Genomic DNA, 18,278 nt, shown 5'->3' with positions numbered 1-18,278 from the left:
CCGAGGTTCAGACCTCACAACCGGGCAGTCCGGGGCTGCAGTACGGACACCCGCCAGCGCCAACCAGACCTCGCTGGGTCTGAGGTAACTGGGAAGCGCGTTTGTTTAGAGAACAAAAGCGTTAACTGGCTGTAGAACTGATTAACAAACAGGATTAATGTAAATCCTGACTCTCAGACAGCTTCTCCGAATACTAAACCCTGATCTCCGACGCTATTGGCGGGAAAAGGAGAAACAGCCGTCAGAAGACATCAGGCATCTCCTTTCCCAGGGAGCTGCTGCGGGAAGCGCCGAGCTTCCCCCGCTCCGCTGCGCTGCCTGGGCAGCGGCTGCAGCGCGCCACCCCGATGCGCTGCCTCGCCGCCTTCTCTGCGGCTCCCCCCGCCCGCGCTGCCGGCTCCCAACCCTCCGCAGCCGCCCTCAGTGGGGAGCGGGGCTCCAGCGCGGGGCCGTGGCGCCGCCGTGTGGGAGCCTGGAGGAACGACACCTTTCCGGCGGCGGCGAAGCCCCTGGGGCCGGGAGGGTTAAAGCCCGGCGGTGGGCGTGCACCGGGGCTCCGCCTCCGGGGAGGGCTTTCAGCGGGTCGGCTGTGCTTGCCGCTGGCTCGGGACATGGCCGTGACCGCCCGGCGCTATGCGATGGCTTGGGTCTGCCTGTTGGGGCTTCTGCCTCAAGCGTTCGCCCTGGCGGCGGCAGCGACCCATCGGCTGCACACACCGGGGCCCGGAGGTGCGGCGGGGCTCGTTCTCCCGGCGGGGCAGGGCTGGGGCCGCTCTGTCCCGTCCCCGCGGCTGCCCCGGGCTCGCAGGAAGCGGGCGGGCCGCGGCGGTTCGTGCTTTGGCGGGGCTCGGCCTGCCGGTGGCAGGGTGCGGGCCGTGGCTCGGCTGTCTCCTCGGGAGGGCGGTCTGAGAAGTACATGCGCCATCAGCTTTTTAAAGTCGCCTTGGAGCAGGGGTATATAGTAAGAGGCGGCAGAGTTCTACCCCTGGCTTAGTACGGCACACGCAGCTGGTGGGATGTAGAGTTCAGCGGCAGTTAGCGCTATAAAATACCTGTGTCCCACCACCTTTCTGTAGCCAGCTGAGCAAGATACACGGGGGGGAAGTAATGAAATGGGCAAGTGAAAAGCACTCTGGGTCTGGCCAGGCCAAATCAGGATTCCGAAGCGTTGAAGAGATTAATCCTGGTGCTTGCATTTCCTTACGAAGATACTAGATGTGCTTGTGGAGTTAAAAACTGCTATGTCTGCTTCAAGTAGCCTACTTATTTGAGCTCAGGCTAATATAGTCCTATTCCGTTCTCTGTAGGTGGCATGAATGTCCTGTTCATAGTTGTGGACGATCTGCGGCCTGTTCTGGGCTGTTACGGAGACAAGGTGGTGAGATCTCCAAACATCGACCAGCTGGCTTCCCGCAGTGCTGTGTTCAGCAATGCCTACGCACAGGTGAGGGAGAGAACACTGCCAGAATGCCTTCTCCCTGCAAAGCCACTACTGGTCCTACCACAGTAAGTGGTAGGACGACCACCGGAAAAAGTGTTTATTAACCTGAAGTGTTTCTAGTAAAAAGATAAATATTTGGGCTGATCTGTACTGTATGAGCTTTACTGAGGTGAGAAGTGAAAACAGGGCACTTGAATCATGGTATTTGTGTAGCCCTTGGAGGAGTGTAATGTCACTCAAGGATTCTTTTGTAAATGCAGTTTTACTAAATTAGAAATATTTTTCTACTGCTTGTAAAAGATTATTTTCCTTTTTTTTTTTTCTTTTGATGAAAATATTTTATGAAGGGGCAGCTTGTGTGCCATGCATCACTCTCAAACCCTCAGGACTCAAAATCTCACTAATTGCTCTTCACTTGAGTACTTTGCATAGGGTGCCTGCATTCCCAAATTTCTCTATGCTGAGAAATTAGAAGTTCAAGTCTAATTCCAACTAGGTATTAGTACTTTTAAGCAGTAACTCTTGGCTCTTTCCAGTCTAAAAATGGAATTGGTGACGCCTTTGGACCGTAACCTGGACCTTCCATATGTTTGTCCTCTTAGTTATTCTTAAGGCAGTCCAGATCAAGTAGACTTTGGGCTTTTGTCAGCACAGTCCACCTGTCACTTCTGCTTAATTCTGTGTGAGCTACTAGCTTTCAAAAGCACTGTCCTTAACACAAACTGACTTTTTTTTCCTCCTTTCACTACTAGCTGCATAACCAAAGCTTTTGGTGCTTAGGGATTGGTCCTTTCAGGAAAAGTACAGGTAGGCAAATGGTTGTCTTGCCAAAAGCTTGCAGTTGATAGATGCTCTTTATTCCAGCTTGAAGTGATAGGAAACACTTTCACTGCAGTCCTCAGGCTTCAGATATTTTGCCCAGCTATACCTAATCAGTTGATGTGTGTGTTTTGCTTTGTATGCCATACTTAATTCTCTTTTTGGCTGTGTCTCCCCTCAGCAAGCCATATGTGCTCCCAGTAGAGTGTCGTTTCTCACTGGACGCAGACCTGATACAACCCGACTGTATGATTTCTACAGCTACTGGAGAGTCCATGCGGGAAACTACTCCACGATGCCCCAGTATTTCAAGGAGAACGGCTATGTGACCATGTCTGTGGGGAAGGTTTTTCATCCTGGTATGGTTGGAATTGTCATAATGTGTATATACTCATACGTAAAATCTGTGAGAGTCAACTGTGTGGTGCTTGCCTGTATTGACAATCTAAATCACAATCATGAGCCAGATTATACAATGATTGTAGGTTGTCTTTAAACCTTAATTTTAAATCTAAAGACATTAGAGATGAATATATTAAATGACTCTTACCTAATGAATATTTTCCCATCTTGTCTAGGGATTGTGGGAATAAATGTCTAACATTCTGGAAATCTGTCTGGAATTTAGGTACCTGCTGAAGATGAAATTACTGTCTGAGTTCTGCATAAACATGAAACGTTTCATAATAGGCTGGCTGGCTGGCCCAGGAGATACAGAAAGTGTGATTAATACTACTAGTTAAATAGGAAATGAGTTCACCAATTAAAAAGCAGTAACACAGCTGAGTTGACAAATACTGTAATACTGACCCTCTTTTTGATAGTTCTTTACTCCAGAACTGAACTTGTGTGGATCTGTGAACTTTCAGTTGGTAGTAAAGCTAAGGAAGGATGTGCGTGGAGACTGTTAAATATCCTGGCAGTTTTTGGTGGGCTTTTATTACTGTTCCCTGAAGTGAGGCTCTTCCAGAGTCTTGAGTCTCCTGTGTCAGTAAAAGGTGTATTTCAAGGGAAAGTGTCTGACTTACACTTTTTGTTTCTTGCTTTTTCTCAGTTGTCAAAGATAATTTCAGTGTTTCTTCATTTAGCATATTAAAGCAAAACAAAAAAAAACCCAAACCACCAGACCCTTGAAAACGAGTTAAAACTTCTGTTAGAGCTCTTCCTGGTACAGGGAACTGTTTGAGCATTTCTGATGTCTTTTTTCAGGGGTTTCATCCAATTACAGGGATGACTATCCATACAGTTGGTCCATTCCACCCTTTCACCCTTCAACTGAAAAATATGAAAATGATAAGGTAAGGGTTACTTGTGGGACCCTAACCAAAAAGGTTAGGGGTTTACTTTTTGGGTTTTGAGACCACAACCTTGTGCAGTTACACTATGCACAGGCATGTGCCATCCTGCAGATGTGTTAAGAATTTCTAAATTAGTATTTGGAAATTTAAGTTACTGAGACACAAAAGTACTTGCAAGAGAGGGTGATTTTAATTTGTGTCTGGGTCACGAATTCCTTTATCTGAAGAGTGCAGTTGCTGACTTCACACTAACCTCGCTCTGCTTAGGAAGTGACAAAACATTGTCGACAGGCTTGGTGAACCTCAGTCGATAAAGAGCCCAGAAGTGGGGGGGTTGGGTCGTAGTTAGAGTGGTCTTTAAATAATATGAAATTTTATAATCTGATTGAGTTCTCTAAAATACCTGTTACTTCTAAGTGTGGATTCTCCCAGGAGAATGTTTGATGTTTACGCAAATATTGCAGTATCATTGTGTGCTGAAGCCTGTACCCTGCAGAGGAGCTCCAGCCATGAGGCTACAGCCCTGGCAATGCTTTCTTCATCCATTTGCTGCTGAAAAAGACTGGTTTTAGCAGCAGCAGCGTTTGCATCCATGACATACTTCTCTTTATGTTCATTTAGCAACTCTCCCAAACACCCTGCTGAGGCCACCTTTTCCTGGCAACTGTTGAGTTTCATTTACCTTTCTTCACTGATTATACATCAGTCACTGCTGGCATTTGCTCAGGAGCTAAGCCAGTAGATGCCAGGCAGGTTTCTGTGAGTTCTTGGGATGAGGAGGAGTAAAAATGCCTGTGTATAGTGTAACCAGCTTCTACCTTCTTGCCAGTCAGAGATTCTATTCATCATGGAAGCTGTGTGTTTTTCCCATGAGGTGGTTTAATTTTCTGCCCAGCTTGAGGGAGGATTCTGCTTTTCTGTAGACATGGAAGTTGCATTCTTCAAATCCTGAAGGTGCCTACTCAGTCAGCAATGTACCCAGCACCTTTAGTGCTCACAGAAATTGTGAAATCCAATCTGCAGTCCTTTCGTGGTAGAAGGATTGAGAAACAAACTGGTCTGAAAGCTATGGAACAGAGGATTTCTTTGTTTTTACGGAAGTAACTAAACTAAGTCTTTTTTTCTTATTTTTTTCAAAAGACTTGTAGGGGAAAAGATGGAAAACTTTATGCTAACTTAGTGTGCCCAGTGGATGTGACAGAAATGCCCAGTGGCACTCTGCCTGATATTCAGAGCACCGAAGAAGCCATACGCTTACTGAATGGTATGAAAACCAACAAGCAAAAATTCTTCCTGGCTGTCGGTTACCACAAACCACATATCCCACTGAGGTACCCACAGGTGAGGAAACTGGAGCCTGCAGGGAAAGGAACTCCAACAAACATTGCTTTTGCTTCTCAAAGCTGTTTCCACAAATGCTTTATTGCTGCCATTTCTGAAAACAAGCTGAAAAACAGCCTTGGTTCAGTGTTACTTCAGCAGTTGCCTGGGGTGTATATCACAATGTTGAACGAGAATGAACTCAGCTGAAAGCCAGGCTTCTACCACTGTCACAGTGACTGCTATAGCATGGAGACACTCTTTGGCTTGGTGGAGTATGACATAACGAGGCCTTAGAAGATCTTGTACTCCAGTCCCTGTTTGAGTTAGTGGCAGAACTCCTAACTCAGTTCAGAGGAAGTGATGTTGGACCTTGTATTTCCATGTTGCTTTGAGATGCAGGAGGCAGGTTTTACGTCCTTACCTTCTCAGTATTTTTCAGGAATTGTTTGGGGCTGACTGGTGTGGTGTTGTGTGGGGACTGGTGTGGCGTTGTGTGGGGACTGGTGTGGTGTTGCTGCCTTTTGCAGGCTGGGGGAGGGAGGGTGAAGCCTTGTAAAGTACAAGACTATTAAAGGCCTATGCAAGGGGAAGATGTTGCTGCTTTACAACACAAAGTTTACAGTAGGCCTTAGAAGTGAGGGCATTCTTTGTGTGCTTGTGTTGTAAAGGAATTTCTCAAGTTGTACCCTTTGGAAAACATCACATTAGCCCCAGATCCCTGGGTGCCTGTAAGACTACCTGCTGTGGCGTACAACCCCTGGACAGACATCAGACTGAGGGATGATGTGAAAGCCTTGAATGTTAGTTTCCCTTATGGACCGCTGCCAGATGACTTCCAGGTAAGCTGACAGTGCAGGGCACGGAAATCAAACTGCCTTAACTTCTGCTGGCTGCTCTTAGTTGCTCCCAGATATTCAGCAACTGATAGTTTGCAAATACTGTGAATTCCCTGCCTTGCATGCTGTCACCTCCAGCTTTGTAGGCAAACCTTCACTGTACCTGCAGGTAGGCTGGGGGGGGATAAGGAGGAAGAGATCAGCCACCAACTGATGATATTAGTATGTGCCTCTGTATATAAAGAAATATATCAGCCACCAGTGTTGAGTTTGGGTTTGTTACCTGAAACTGTTTGTTTCAAACCACCACTCAGTCAATTTTCTTTTACAAGCTTTTCCTTGACTTTAGTGCTTAAGGCAAGATAAGGTGCACTGGCTGGACCCTGGGAGCAACATAACTGGTTTCTAACATTTTGCCTGAAAAATTCAGGGAAGAGAGAAAATTTTTAACTGTCCCCTCCCTGTTTATCTTCTCTAAGATGTTAGTCAGGTAAAACCCCTCAGTTCCTTTACCTGTGCAGCCAAGCCCTGGTTCCCCTGTGTGTGTCTGGGGGAAAGCTAACTCCCTTTCCCCTGTTCTCTGTGACCTTGCAGCGGCAGATTCGTCAGAGCTATTATGCAGCAGTTTCTTACCTGGATGTGCAGGTTGGCCTGCTCTTGAGTGCTTTGGATGATGCAGGACTCTCAAATAACACAATAGTAGTTTTTACTGCTGACCATGGTAAGCCTTTAAATCTTCCTCCAGCTCTCTGAATAACTTGCTTGCGTAACTCAGTGCTGGCATGTTGATCGGTGTGTGTTGGTGTAACCTACAGCAGAGGTACCAGTCCTTGTATGTCTGGGTAGTCTGTCTCCAGTTAATGGACTGACACGGGGCTTTGTGGCATCACAGCTCTGTTCCCCCGCAGGCACCTCTCTTTAATCAGGTTAGGAGGTTGCTAGTGAGTTAGGAGCCAGGCTGCCATGACACTGGGCTGAGCTTGCTGTGTTCCCACCTCTTACCCAAGGAGTGATTCCTGCTGGGAACAGTGCTGTGAAAGGACAGGGACCACTCCTCCTCCCTTACAATTTGTAGAGAGCCATATGGTACTGTGGATGACAAGCTTTCTCATTAACTGCTGAGGTGTGTTTCTTGCACTTGTCAGTGCTGCCTGTGGAGCATCTAGACTGATAGCAGTATGGTTCCCCCCTTGTAACTGAGGCCTTCCACACTGTGGATCCTGGTGGCAAAAAAATAAACTTGAATCATGGGACAAATACCTGAAGCATTTAATGTTTGTTTCAATACTCTAATGTTCATTGACATAAACCTCCTGTGATCCCTTTAGTAGGAGGGTGGCTTAGCTGATTTACAACAGTTAGGATATGGCTTAACTAAATCAGTTTCAAGTTGCATTTGGTTAATTTGGCTTGACTTCTGTGAGTGTGTATAAACAAACCCTTATGAGTTGTGGAACAATGGTATTAACATTTCTGGTACGGAAGTCACTCAAGATGTTCCTTCTGACTTGCTGCTTTGACTTGGACTTTCGGTTGTAAACCAAATTCCTCTTTTCCTTGCTGTGGTTAGCTGTGAACTGATGGTGTTTGCAGTACCATGGCTAGCAAAGCGATCCAAAAAACCTGTGTGTTAACATAGCTGTCATAGAGCTCCTTTGTCTTTTTCCAAACTGAAGTCAGCTATAAATCTGCCTGAAAGGAAGTCATGTTGGCATCTCTTCCAAGAGGAAGAGAAGAGCTAAAGAGTTTTGATCTCTATTGCTTCCTCAGGGGTAATGTCCTGATCTGGTGTTCTGGCATAGATAGCAGCCTTGGCTCCGAGGGTTGTGCAGTTACAGTGTTAACAGGGGTATTGGAGAGCTGGCAGCTGCTCAGAAATTAAATGAGTGCTTTGTGGATTTGATTTGGAGACTCTTGCAGGCCCAGTTCCTCTTTTCTGCTGCTGTAACGCTGTTTTCCTTAGTCTAATCTAGAGTAGGGGAAATAAGGAAATGAGTGATTATTTCCTTGCTAAAACAGTACTAAGTTGCAAGGTTTAGGTGGCTGCTGAAATAGCTTCCACATTAGTGAAAAATCTTGTTATACTTAAATACAGATTGTTACTTGCCTCTTAATACAACCTTGATAACAGACTAGTGGCCTCAACAGCTAGAGTCAATTTACAGTGCAAGAGAAATAACTACTAAATTTGGACCCAGCACCTGCTCTGAGTTGTGTTCTTTGTCATCTAGGATGGTCCCTGGGAGAACATGGTGAATGGGCAAAATACAGCAACTTTGATGTTGCCACCCGTGTGCCACTGATGTTTTATGTACCAGGGATGACGGCTTCCTCTGTTAGACAAGGAGAAAGGGTCTTCCCCTACCTTGACCCTTTTAGCCATATTTTAGGCTTGGTACCTCAAGGTAAGTTTCCAACATTTGTTTTTTGTTTGCAGTGGGTTTGTGTAATGAAGCAGCAGTGATGTAGTGACACTTTGCCTGCAGGCAGCTTGAGTCAGTGTCCTTGACTGTGCTGCTTGTGCTGATGAGGAACAAGATGGGGAAAGGAATCCTTGAACGCAGACTTGTGCTTTGGTTAGGTCTGCTTTAGTGGAAACAGCTAGATGTCTGTGTTAACACAGCAGGCAATTTATTTTTGTGTGATGTAGATGCTTAAAAGGAATCTTGACCTACCTTTTGTAGTGCTGGCTGCTGTCTTTCTAACAGTGATTAGAAAATGTTCTCTGTGCAGCATCTGTACTTAAAATGGTGGCATTGGAAACTGGTTTGATGCAGGCAGTCTTGTGTTAAGCCATTGACACTGGAAATTGCTTTGTGTTTCTGAAGTGTTCTTTTTCCAAGTAATGAACATTGTTGTGTTGAGTGCTGTGCATTTGAGAAACGGCAGTGCAGAAATTCTCTTGTTAGAAGTACATGATAAATGCATTGACTGGCATCTTCAGAGGTAACTGCCACACCTTAATTTGCCTGGAGTTTGTTACCTCTCAAGTCCAGCACAGAGCACTTTGAATAAAACACCAACTGCATTATCAGAACAAGTTTCTAAAATGTGCAGTCGGTGTCTGTCAAACCATCGTGCTCCATGGCTTCTGTTCTGATGTTTCTTCCAGGGCGAAGCGAGAGGGTTGTGGAACTCGTGTCCCTCTTCCCGACTCTGGCTGAACTTGCTGGCCTGCAGGTTCCTCCTGCCTGCCCCAAGGCCTCGTTCCACATTGCGCTGTGCACTGAGGGCACAAGCATTGTCCGGTATTTTAACGCCTCCAGAGGGAAGATGGAGGAAGAGAAGGATGGGTGCGAGGACACGTATGGGTGTGTTAATGAAGAGCCTGTTGCTCTCAGCCAGTATCCCCGGCCTGCAGACACTCCTCAGCGGAACTCTGACAAACCGAAGCTGAAAGACATCAGAATCATGGGCTATTCCATGCGGGGAGCTGACTGCAGGTATACGGTGTGGGTTGGGTTTAATCCTGACAACTTCAGTGCTAACTTTGAGGATGTCCATGCAGGAGAGTTGTACATGGTGGAGACTGATCCGAACCAGGATTATAACATCTATAACAACACTGCACATGGTGATCTCTTCAAAAAACTTCTTGGCTTCCTGAAGCACTAGGGCTCAGAAATTCTTTGTGCCTGTTCTTGCAGCTGAAGTTAACGCTTCCTTTTTTGTATAAACCCTTTCTGTTGTACAGAAAACACTTGGATTGAATTAAAATCCTGTTTGTATCAAAACACTAGCTATTGCCTTTGTCTTGTTATGGTCCTTACTACACTGAAGTAGAGTGAACTTCTGCAGTTGTGTTTTTGAGCAAGCTCTCAGCACTTCTGAAAAGGCCACTGGGGGAATGCTGGCCCGTACTGTGAAACATCTGTGTCGTCTTCTGTTCTGTAGTGGCTTCAGAATTAAATTGCATTGTCTGTGCTAAAACCGGTGGTGAGAAAGGTGGGGGGGGGGGAAGAAACTTCTGTGCTTGAAAGGCTGTGCAGAGAATATATGTCAGTAAACAAGTCCTGTCCACTTTACCTAGGAGGAGGCCAGAGGCTGAAGTGTTCAAGGAGATGTTTGATAGTGGTGAAGGACTGTGATGTTGGCTGTCATCAGCCTTTCCTCTGACTAGAGCTAAAAAGGAAACTTCATGTGTTTCTTTCAAAGTTGAATTATTTTAAATGTTCAGTTTGGAGACACTGCTTTTCATACAGGAGGAGATCTGCATTCTTAATTACTGCCTATAAAAGGAGCACTTTCAACACTGAAGCCCTGAAGTCTGAGGGGTTAAGGTAACACCAGTGTGCTCCTCTGGTTTTCCATGAGGACTGGTCTAATGATGCCCTACAGGTGAAGGATGGAAACATTTAGCTGTACCTTGATGGTTGCTGTGGTTGCTTCAGCTGCTCAGTGCACTTGAGGGTCCTTACGCCCAGTGGAGGAAACTTGGATGTTTGTATTCCTAAGTGTGGCTTGGTGTTCTTGGGCTAGGATAGCTAAAAGCTTCCCCATTTAGTTTCAGTTTTTACTGTGGCATTTTGCAACGCAGGATGTGGAATGCTGGCTGTCCCAAGCCCTGATGGTAAGTAAATTTCATACAACCAGATGCATTAGGGTAAATATATTTGGGAGCTTGTATCTGAGAAAATGTCTTTGCTATTTTATTTAAGTGCTCTCCATACCTTTATGCTCACAGCCACGAGGTACACTGTGCTCTAGATACACTCTACATGACAGCAGTAATTTGTGTTGTGTTCTGTCAGCCTGCTGGATTTCTGCAATTCCATCTTGGTAATTGAGGCTCTTGGAATTTGTACCTTAACAGATAAGAGCTTGTTCAGACAGTGCTAACCCCTGCTACCTTCCTCAGCAAACTGTTCTACAGAAAGAAAAAGCCAGCCATTACTTGCCTTCCTCAGATAAATTGACTTTAATATCCTAGAGAAGCCGCAGACATAACTTTGTTTCATTAAAATCCATGTGACAGTCTTATTCCTAATTAATGTGGAGATACCCACCATGAATCTGATTCTCTATTAGGAGACAGTGGTTATTTAGTGCCTTAAACTCAATTAGAAGAATATATTTCTTATGAACTTGTCATTTGTTTTACTCAGCCCAAGATGCTGTGTGTTCTGCAGCATTATTATCCTGATGAGAACGTGCTTTCCCCTCGCTGATGCCTGTATGCTGAGATCCTCAGCTGGTGTGAAATACTGCAGCTGCATGTAGCAGATTCGATGTAGCTATACCAATTTCACACTGGTTGAAGGTCTGTTTTATTGAGAATGGTGCTAGGCAGAGGTTTGGAGTCTGCAGCTAGAGCTAATTATATCCCTGACACACTTTCCTTCAAAGGAAAATCAAATATTGGGAAAGTTATTTTAAGGGATGTATTGAAGCATTAAAGATTAATCTAAATCTCTGGTATGCTAGGTCAGTAATACAATGTACATTTTAAATTGATCTGACAAATGGGTATTATTGTAGACTTGGTTACTGGAGCTTTGTGTTTCATTCTCCTGTTAAAACATATGTTAAAAAACAAAACAAACCCCATAGTTTTTGGGGGGACTTATTTGCATGAAAACATTCTTGTACATACCCTGCCCTAAGCATCCCATCAGTTCAGACAATTTAATTTTCAAGTGGAGATAAAAGTCCTGGTGCTAGGTGATGAGTATTTTTTTCCTCAAGTCATTATATTGGAAGGGAAAAGCTGCCCTTGACCTTCCTTAATCAAAATCCAGTAATGTTTCGGGGAGACATGAAACAGAATTGTCTCTGACAGCCAGTGAATCAAGACCAGTATCCACGTGCTCAGGGCAAGGACATTGTTGAATAATTGCACAAGTTGCTGAGCAGGACTGCTGTCCACCTGAGCTGTTTCCTTCTGCCTGCTGCTGAGTTGAGGCATAATGTTTTGAGGATGAGTGAGGCATGGCAGAAAGAAGGAAAAAAAACAACCTTGGCTCTTGTGAACACTGTGTGAGTGAGCTTTGATATGGAATTGGTTGAGCAAAATGCAAAACCAGTGAAGAAAAAGGGAGAAGGCAGAGTTTTTATTCACACGAACCAAAATGCTGCTCCCCTTGAAGAGCCTGAGCTCTGGGCTTTGCTGGGCTGGGCAGGGTCCACTGGAGAACAAAAGAGCTTAACAGGAGCAATAAAAGTAAAGTGCTCCTGTGAACATCGGGCTCTCTAGAGGGAAGAGGATGCAAGCCAAGCATCAGGAAATAAATGAGATACCAGCGCTGACCCTATTTCTCAGGATGGCACCAGAACAGCTGGAAGAACAGCACGATGCTGCATCAGCAGGAATTGTTACCTGTGGTACATGTATGGGGGGATTTCACTGGGGACCCCGGAGTAGCTGTTGTAGGCACTTGGCACAAAGAGTCAATAAACAGGCCTCTGTTAATAAGCTAATGTGCAGGAGTGATTAACCAATGGAGTTAAAATTTTGCTCCCTGAACAGCTGTACATCAGTCAGTCATAACTCATGGCGCTGTTCCTAGTGTTCAGTTGTATGGCATCCTAAAATCAGAGGTACTGCTATGTACAGAGCAGGAGCAGTAGGAACCCAAGAGATGAAAACAGCTCAGTGTTTGGGTGTGCTACGTAACACTACTTGAATGTTTATAGCCTGCTGTTTGCAAAGGCAAGATTTGGGTCTAATTTCAGGCCTGCTGTGCACACTGGAGTGTCTGGAAGTGCTGTGGCTGCACACTGTGCTGTGCAACAGATTGGAATCCCCGCTCTGGTCTGCGCTTGCTGCGGGAAGCGGGGGACGTGTGGAATTAATAGCTGTCTGTGTGAGTTGCAAATGTTTCTGTGTGGTGAGACAGGCAAAGGCAGATGAGTGTCCCAGCTATTGGTCAGATGTTGCCTAATTAATCACTGTTGCACATTAATGATCTATTAGTGACTTGCTGCTGGGTACTGGTGGTCAAGTGGAGTTCCCTGCTGGAATGAGTGTTCAACAGCATGAAGGGTGGCATGTAGACATGCTGCTTCTGTCATGGTGTTGCTGAGTTCCCCGCATCCATGTGTGTGTTGCCTGGCAGGCAGCAGTATCACCGCTGGCAAAATGGCCATAATGTTGTAGTCAGCACCCAGCTTTTACAGGGCGCCGTGCTCGGCTTGTGTTCACACCTTTAGGAGAGGGAGAGGCTCAGGCAGTATTTAGGAAGTGCCTGGTGGTTGCACCTGAGATCTTTTGTTGAATGTGGGATTACTTTTTCTTTCCCCCCCTCTAGTGATTACTTGGCATTCAAATGTGAAACGCTACATAAAGAATGAAATTACCCTCTTGGTAACTAGGTTTTCCAGCAGTTTACAGTTTTCTAGGCTATAGACCTCCTTGCTCCTCACATCAGAAACTCCCAGCCAAGTTAAGATGACTCTGTGTCAAAACTTCTAATGCCCCTGTGTTTGACTTCCTAGCTAATGAGAATTATCTTCAGATCCGCATGGGTGGATCTTGACTCCAATGTTCTCTGCCTACACGCACAGATCTCCTTTTAAAGTCTGTGGGAGTTCTGGTTATGAAAGAAGATAGACTGCCAATGTCAAGATCCACCATATGAAGCAGGAAAAAAACCCTTTTGCCCTCTGTCCTTAATGTTTGCCTCAGTGCTGAGTAGCAGAAGAACATTTCAATGCAGCAGGGTGTGAAGGCCCTTTGGAGGTTTGAGTAGTGAGAGGAAATGGGAAGGTTTGTGATATTTCTGTAGGTGCAGTTGGACATGGAGTGGGGGTAATAGACTGATGCAGCAGAGAAAGGAGCAGTAAGATGTAATGAACAGTGAAACCAGGTATCAAGTCCTAATCTGAAAGATTAGGAACCAGCAAGAAGACAGAATAGAAATCTAAGGATTTCCCTGGAAAGGGAAATGTATCTCTGGTTTTAGGGCTACTTGGATCTTCCTGGTTCTGCTTCTGTTTATTTCTGTGTGTTGGGTATAAAATCTGTAACCTTTGTACGTGTTGGGATTGACTGCACAAGTTCTTACACTTTCTCTGAAGCACTTCTGAAAATCTGCCTCTGGACAGTCTGTTCTGATTCTGTCCCAAGTATGCTCAACTTGGCATCACCCATGTATTCAAGCCCTTCGTCTTTTGGTCCTGATGCTGTAGTAGAATCCAGGTCTTTAATTTTTAGTATGTCATACACATGGTGCAGCTTCCCAGTTTAGTCCTTACTGTGTAACTGAAGAGCAGTCACCTATAGATCACACGTTCCTAATGGTTTGAACATGCTCCATGGGCATCCTGCACTAAATGTTTCATAGATCTCTGGGCTGGATTCCTCTCAGGCAGCCTGGTGAAGTCAGTCTGGTTGTGCTTCAGGTGTGTTGGGCTGCAAGTACCACTGCAAGTCTTAGGAGCATCTTGCCTATGCATCTGTTGTAGGGATGAGAATCGTGTGGCTGCAGTCTTTTTTTGTTAGGAAAATGTTTATTTGAATAAATCAAAGTGTCTTATGTAGAGATATTGCTTTGCTGACAGTTTTATTGAAAAGTTTGGCTGTGATAAGATCAGGGACCTTTGCTTCAATTTTATTTCAATTTTTATTATATTGCATAATTTTGACATAATATAAAAGGGTATTATAACAAATGAGAATGCAATTACTTTGTGAAAACAATAAAGTCAAAACAAAAAAACTTGACCTCAGAAGGGAAGCGCTCACCTCTGTCAGAATGAAATGGCTCATTTCACAGGTGTCAGTTCAGGTTTTTAAACACGGGGTTTCTGTCATTTTTGTCTTGCGGGGAAACTTCAAAATATTGGCAACGAGCAAGTAATGGAAAAACTCCAATTCCTGCAGCTTCCCACGGTATTAAAAATGCCAATTCTAATCTGGCTCCACAAATAATTACGCTAGCGGAGTGTTGAAGGCTGGAGTTGGGCTTAGGCCGCTTCTATCTACAGGGCGTTGGAGCGGTGTCTGTGCCCCAGCGCTCGGCCTACATGAGACGGGGGCAGTGGAAGGATCACTGGCCTGGAGGGAAGGGGTTTTTACTCAAGGTCAGGCAGGAATTGGGAGCAGACATGGGTCTAAAGGGACATTGATTCTTTATCTGGTGCTTTTAACCTGAGGGTGTTTCCACTTTCCCAAAGCTTTCTGAATGTGGTGTTCGGATGACATGAACTAGCCTGAGTCGCGGTGACGCTGCCCTGAATAGCAGGTGCCTGACTGGAAAAGGCTGGTGGCAATTCTCCTCTGCAAAAAGGAGCAGCAGCTTTTTCTTCTATTTCTCCTCGTACCCCCCACCATCACGCTTTGTTGTACTGCCTCGCAGGTTCACCCCGATCCTGCTGTCAGGACACTCCTCCCTCTCCTCCTCCTCCTCCCTGGAAAGCCAAGCTACACAGCCCCTGCAGAGCCAGAGACGCGCTTCCCCTGGCTGGAGAGCTGTGGTGAATTTTAAGCAGGGCTTTCTCTCCCAGCAAATTGCCTAATAAAAGGGCAAGTATTAATCACATGTCTGGAAAAAGTTTGGTTTGATCTCTGCGTCTGCTATTCCTGCTTTAAAGAACAAAGCCTTTTCTGAAATACTTTCCTGATAATAGAATTAGTATATAATTCCTAGAACACATCTTGGCAGGTATGAAGTGTATAATATCTATCCTTGATTGAAACTACGTCCTGGCCTAATACTTCCCACGTTTTCCTGTTTTCAGGGCTCTTTTCTTGAGCCCTCTTGGATATTTTGCAGTAAGAAGGATGTGAGCCATTACTTAGGGAGCCCTCGTTATATGCAGCTGTGGGATACTCATCTTTTTATCTGCCTGGCTGGAAAACTTGGATACCTTGTTTTACTAAAAATCAAGGTCAGGGATGTTAAAAACAAATAGATTGGCTTATTGGACTTGATAGTATAATCATTTTCTTGTCACCAGCTTTGGCTTTTCTTTGCTGAAATAAGATTAGCACAGATTAAAGCTATTTATTTTGGAGGTACAGCATTCTGGACAGGGAAGCTGTGTTGGGTTTGCTTTAAATGGGTTTTCATATTTTAAGAATTTGCAAAACCTCATTTCTTTTGAGGGTTGTTTGTTTCTCTAAGTGTTACCCTTGCCTGCAGTTACTCTTTTCCAAGATAATACTTGGTGGAAACACCTCAAGTATTTTCTGTGTTTGTTCCATGTTGCTCTATTAAAGCAATAATATTCCCTCTGATGTGAACCCGTGCAAGTGAGAGCAGAATTCTTCACTGCCTTTTTAAGTGATGGCTTGTCTAAGGATTCTTTTAATACTCACTCAGTGAAAAAACGAAGTGCTAACCTTCATTTACCTTTGTTAAATACAGATAGGCCCTGACCTGGAAAAGCATGAAGCCATCCACTTAAGTACATTCCTGTTTGGTAAAACACTTAAGTGTGACAGCTAAATACATGTTTCAAATACTTTGCTGAGCTGGTGCCAGAAGACTGTGGCATGTGCATCCAGTGGTGCTACCAAGGAAGCCAGTGGGCTGAAGGGACCCACCTGAGGGGGTAACTGCATATTAGTAAGATCACTTTTCTGATAGAAAAAATTATCTTGGTGCTCTGTGTCTTAAGGTCAGTCCACTTTTCGAGCTGTATGGGGTTTATGTGGCAAGGTTTTAGTAGCACAGGATGGAATTTCTGTGCTTGTCATGCTTCCTAAGGCTCCAGCATCTCTCTTGCATCTCTCCCTTTCTCTCTTTCACACTTATTATTTGGAAACAGTAGCCAGGTTTGGTTTTCTCAAAGTTTCTCGTGTCCTTGACTGCAGGTCAATTATATTTCATCTTTCCTTGAGAGGTTTAGATGAGTCACAAGACATTAAAGCTAAAAACTAGGAAGTGCAAACATGTGATGTTCTTAAATCAGATCTCACACACAAACCTCACACAGACAGTGCTTGTCTACACTTTGCATTGCCTCTTCCTCATGACCACAGCTGAGAGGAGGCAAAAGTCCTCCAGCTTTTCACTTCTTTGTTAGCATTTTGTAAGAAACAGTTCTTCAGATGCCATCTGAACTTGGGAGCGGCTCTGCCCTGTAATTCCAGAGCTCCTCGACTAGAGGTCAGTAACACATCAAAGAACATGAGGCAGAAAATCATAAACTGTGGGAAATTCACTACCACTAGACATCTTACTTTGCGTTTGAAATGAAGACTTGTGATATGGCTAATCATCATCAGCTGCAAGTCACTGAGATAAGTGACCAGAGCAGCAGAATGCTTCTATTGTCTATTTCTTTTTTTGTATTAGAAGCATGTTGGAAGTCAGGCTTCCAAATTTTAAACAGTAAGAAAAACGATCACCCTTTTAATACCATTTGTTCTTGCATAGTAAGTTATACGCTTCCATGTGATGTGGAGCTTAGAGAAGATATGATTTACAGACATTTTTACAGCTAAATCTTTATGTAATCTCTTTGGTTGCATTGGCGTTTCCTTCTCACAGTGCTTGTGCTTGGAAGGAAAGATGGGTGTGTAAAGCAGAGGTGGTTAAAAGTGGATTACTTTACAAATAGGCTCAAAGCCCTATTTGTCATGTCCTTACACCGTCGGAGGGTACAGGCAACATCAGTCACTTTTTAATAAAGGGAAGTTTAGGAATGCTTAAAGGTAAACAGAGATTTTTTTTTGTAATTCACTTCAAAAATAACCTTATTGTTCCTGTAATCATTCTGTTCCTTCTTTTTTCTGCTCAACTATTCCTCTTTGGTGATAGAGGAATTGGTCATCTGGACAATTAAAAAACAATTTGTGGAGCTGCACTTTCTCTTCCAGACGCATTTCCTTAAAGGATGTCTTGAACCATACTGCTATTTTAGTAGCAAGTTGTTCAAACACATACTCTGAATCATTCCTCCATAGAAGCAGGCACAAAGGATTCTGTTTGTATTCTTTGAGTGTGTCCTATCCTGAAAATACTCATTTCCTTTATCATGACTAATGCCATTACTGAGTGGTTTTGCTGAGACATTTAGTTCAGCTGTGTTCATGACCGTGATTAGTGCATTTGTCTTCTGCTAAAATGCTGATTCTTATTTGAATGCTGCACTCCTAAGAGCTGTGCTCCAGCTCTTTATGAAGGAGAAATCGCTGCTTCCCAGCATTCTTGTCTCAGCTAAGTTGACTTTATTTTTTTTGTCCCTGACTAAAGAAATGCAGGCCAAGGCACGTTAATAGTCATCTTACACAAGTCCCCTTCCCTTCCCTCACACCAGCTTTACGTTTGCAGGCTCCACTGTGATTTACACCAGTTAGTAACAGTGGATCCAGACCAGTATTTGTAAAATGTAAAATGTGAACAATTCTAATGAATGGTATAATTCTAGTGAATAATATAAATGAGAGATGCAGTCCTTCCTCAGAGTAACAACAGCCAAGAGTGGCAGCCCTGCCATCAGTCCAGACCCCCAAAACTTCACCAAGCTCACTGCCCTCCAAAAATCTCTTACTGAAATGAGAGAGTCAAGGTGGTTACGCCGTCTAAAACAGGTTTCTCATGAGCTTGGCTCAAAACTGAACCAAAGACATAATTTCATAGAATCGTAGCCTGGTTTGTGTTGTAAGGGACCTTA

At 44.4% G+C, this 18,278-nt stretch overlaps 1 protein-coding gene across 1 annotated transcript; it reads left to right on the top strand.

Annotated features, from left to right (window-relative positions):
* Window positions 1-1,312: 1,312 nt before the first annotated feature.
* Window positions 1,313-9,412, top strand: IDS (iduronate 2-sulfatase; the record flags this gene model as incomplete). Its single annotated transcript, XM_084269180.1, has 8 exons — window positions 1,313-1,444; window positions 2,442-2,619; window positions 3,470-3,558; window positions 4,699-4,899; window positions 5,550-5,720; window positions 6,312-6,438; window positions 7,949-8,122; window positions 8,830-9,412. 8 exons carry the CDS (start codon window positions 1,313-1,315, stop codon window positions 9,330-9,332), a joined length of 1,575 nt encoding a protein of 524 aa, XP_084125306.1. The 3' UTR covers window positions 9,333-9,412.
* Window positions 9,413-18,278: the final 8,866 nt, after the last annotated feature.

The sequence above is a fragment of the Gallinula chloropus genome (genome assembly GCF_964237585.1).
Source record: "Gallinula chloropus genome assembly, chromosome: 11".
NCBI classification, from domain to species: domain Eukaryota; kingdom Metazoa; phylum Chordata; class Aves; order Gruiformes; family Rallidae; genus Gallinula; species Gallinula chloropus.
This window is presented reverse-complemented; position numbering and strand designations above follow the sequence as displayed.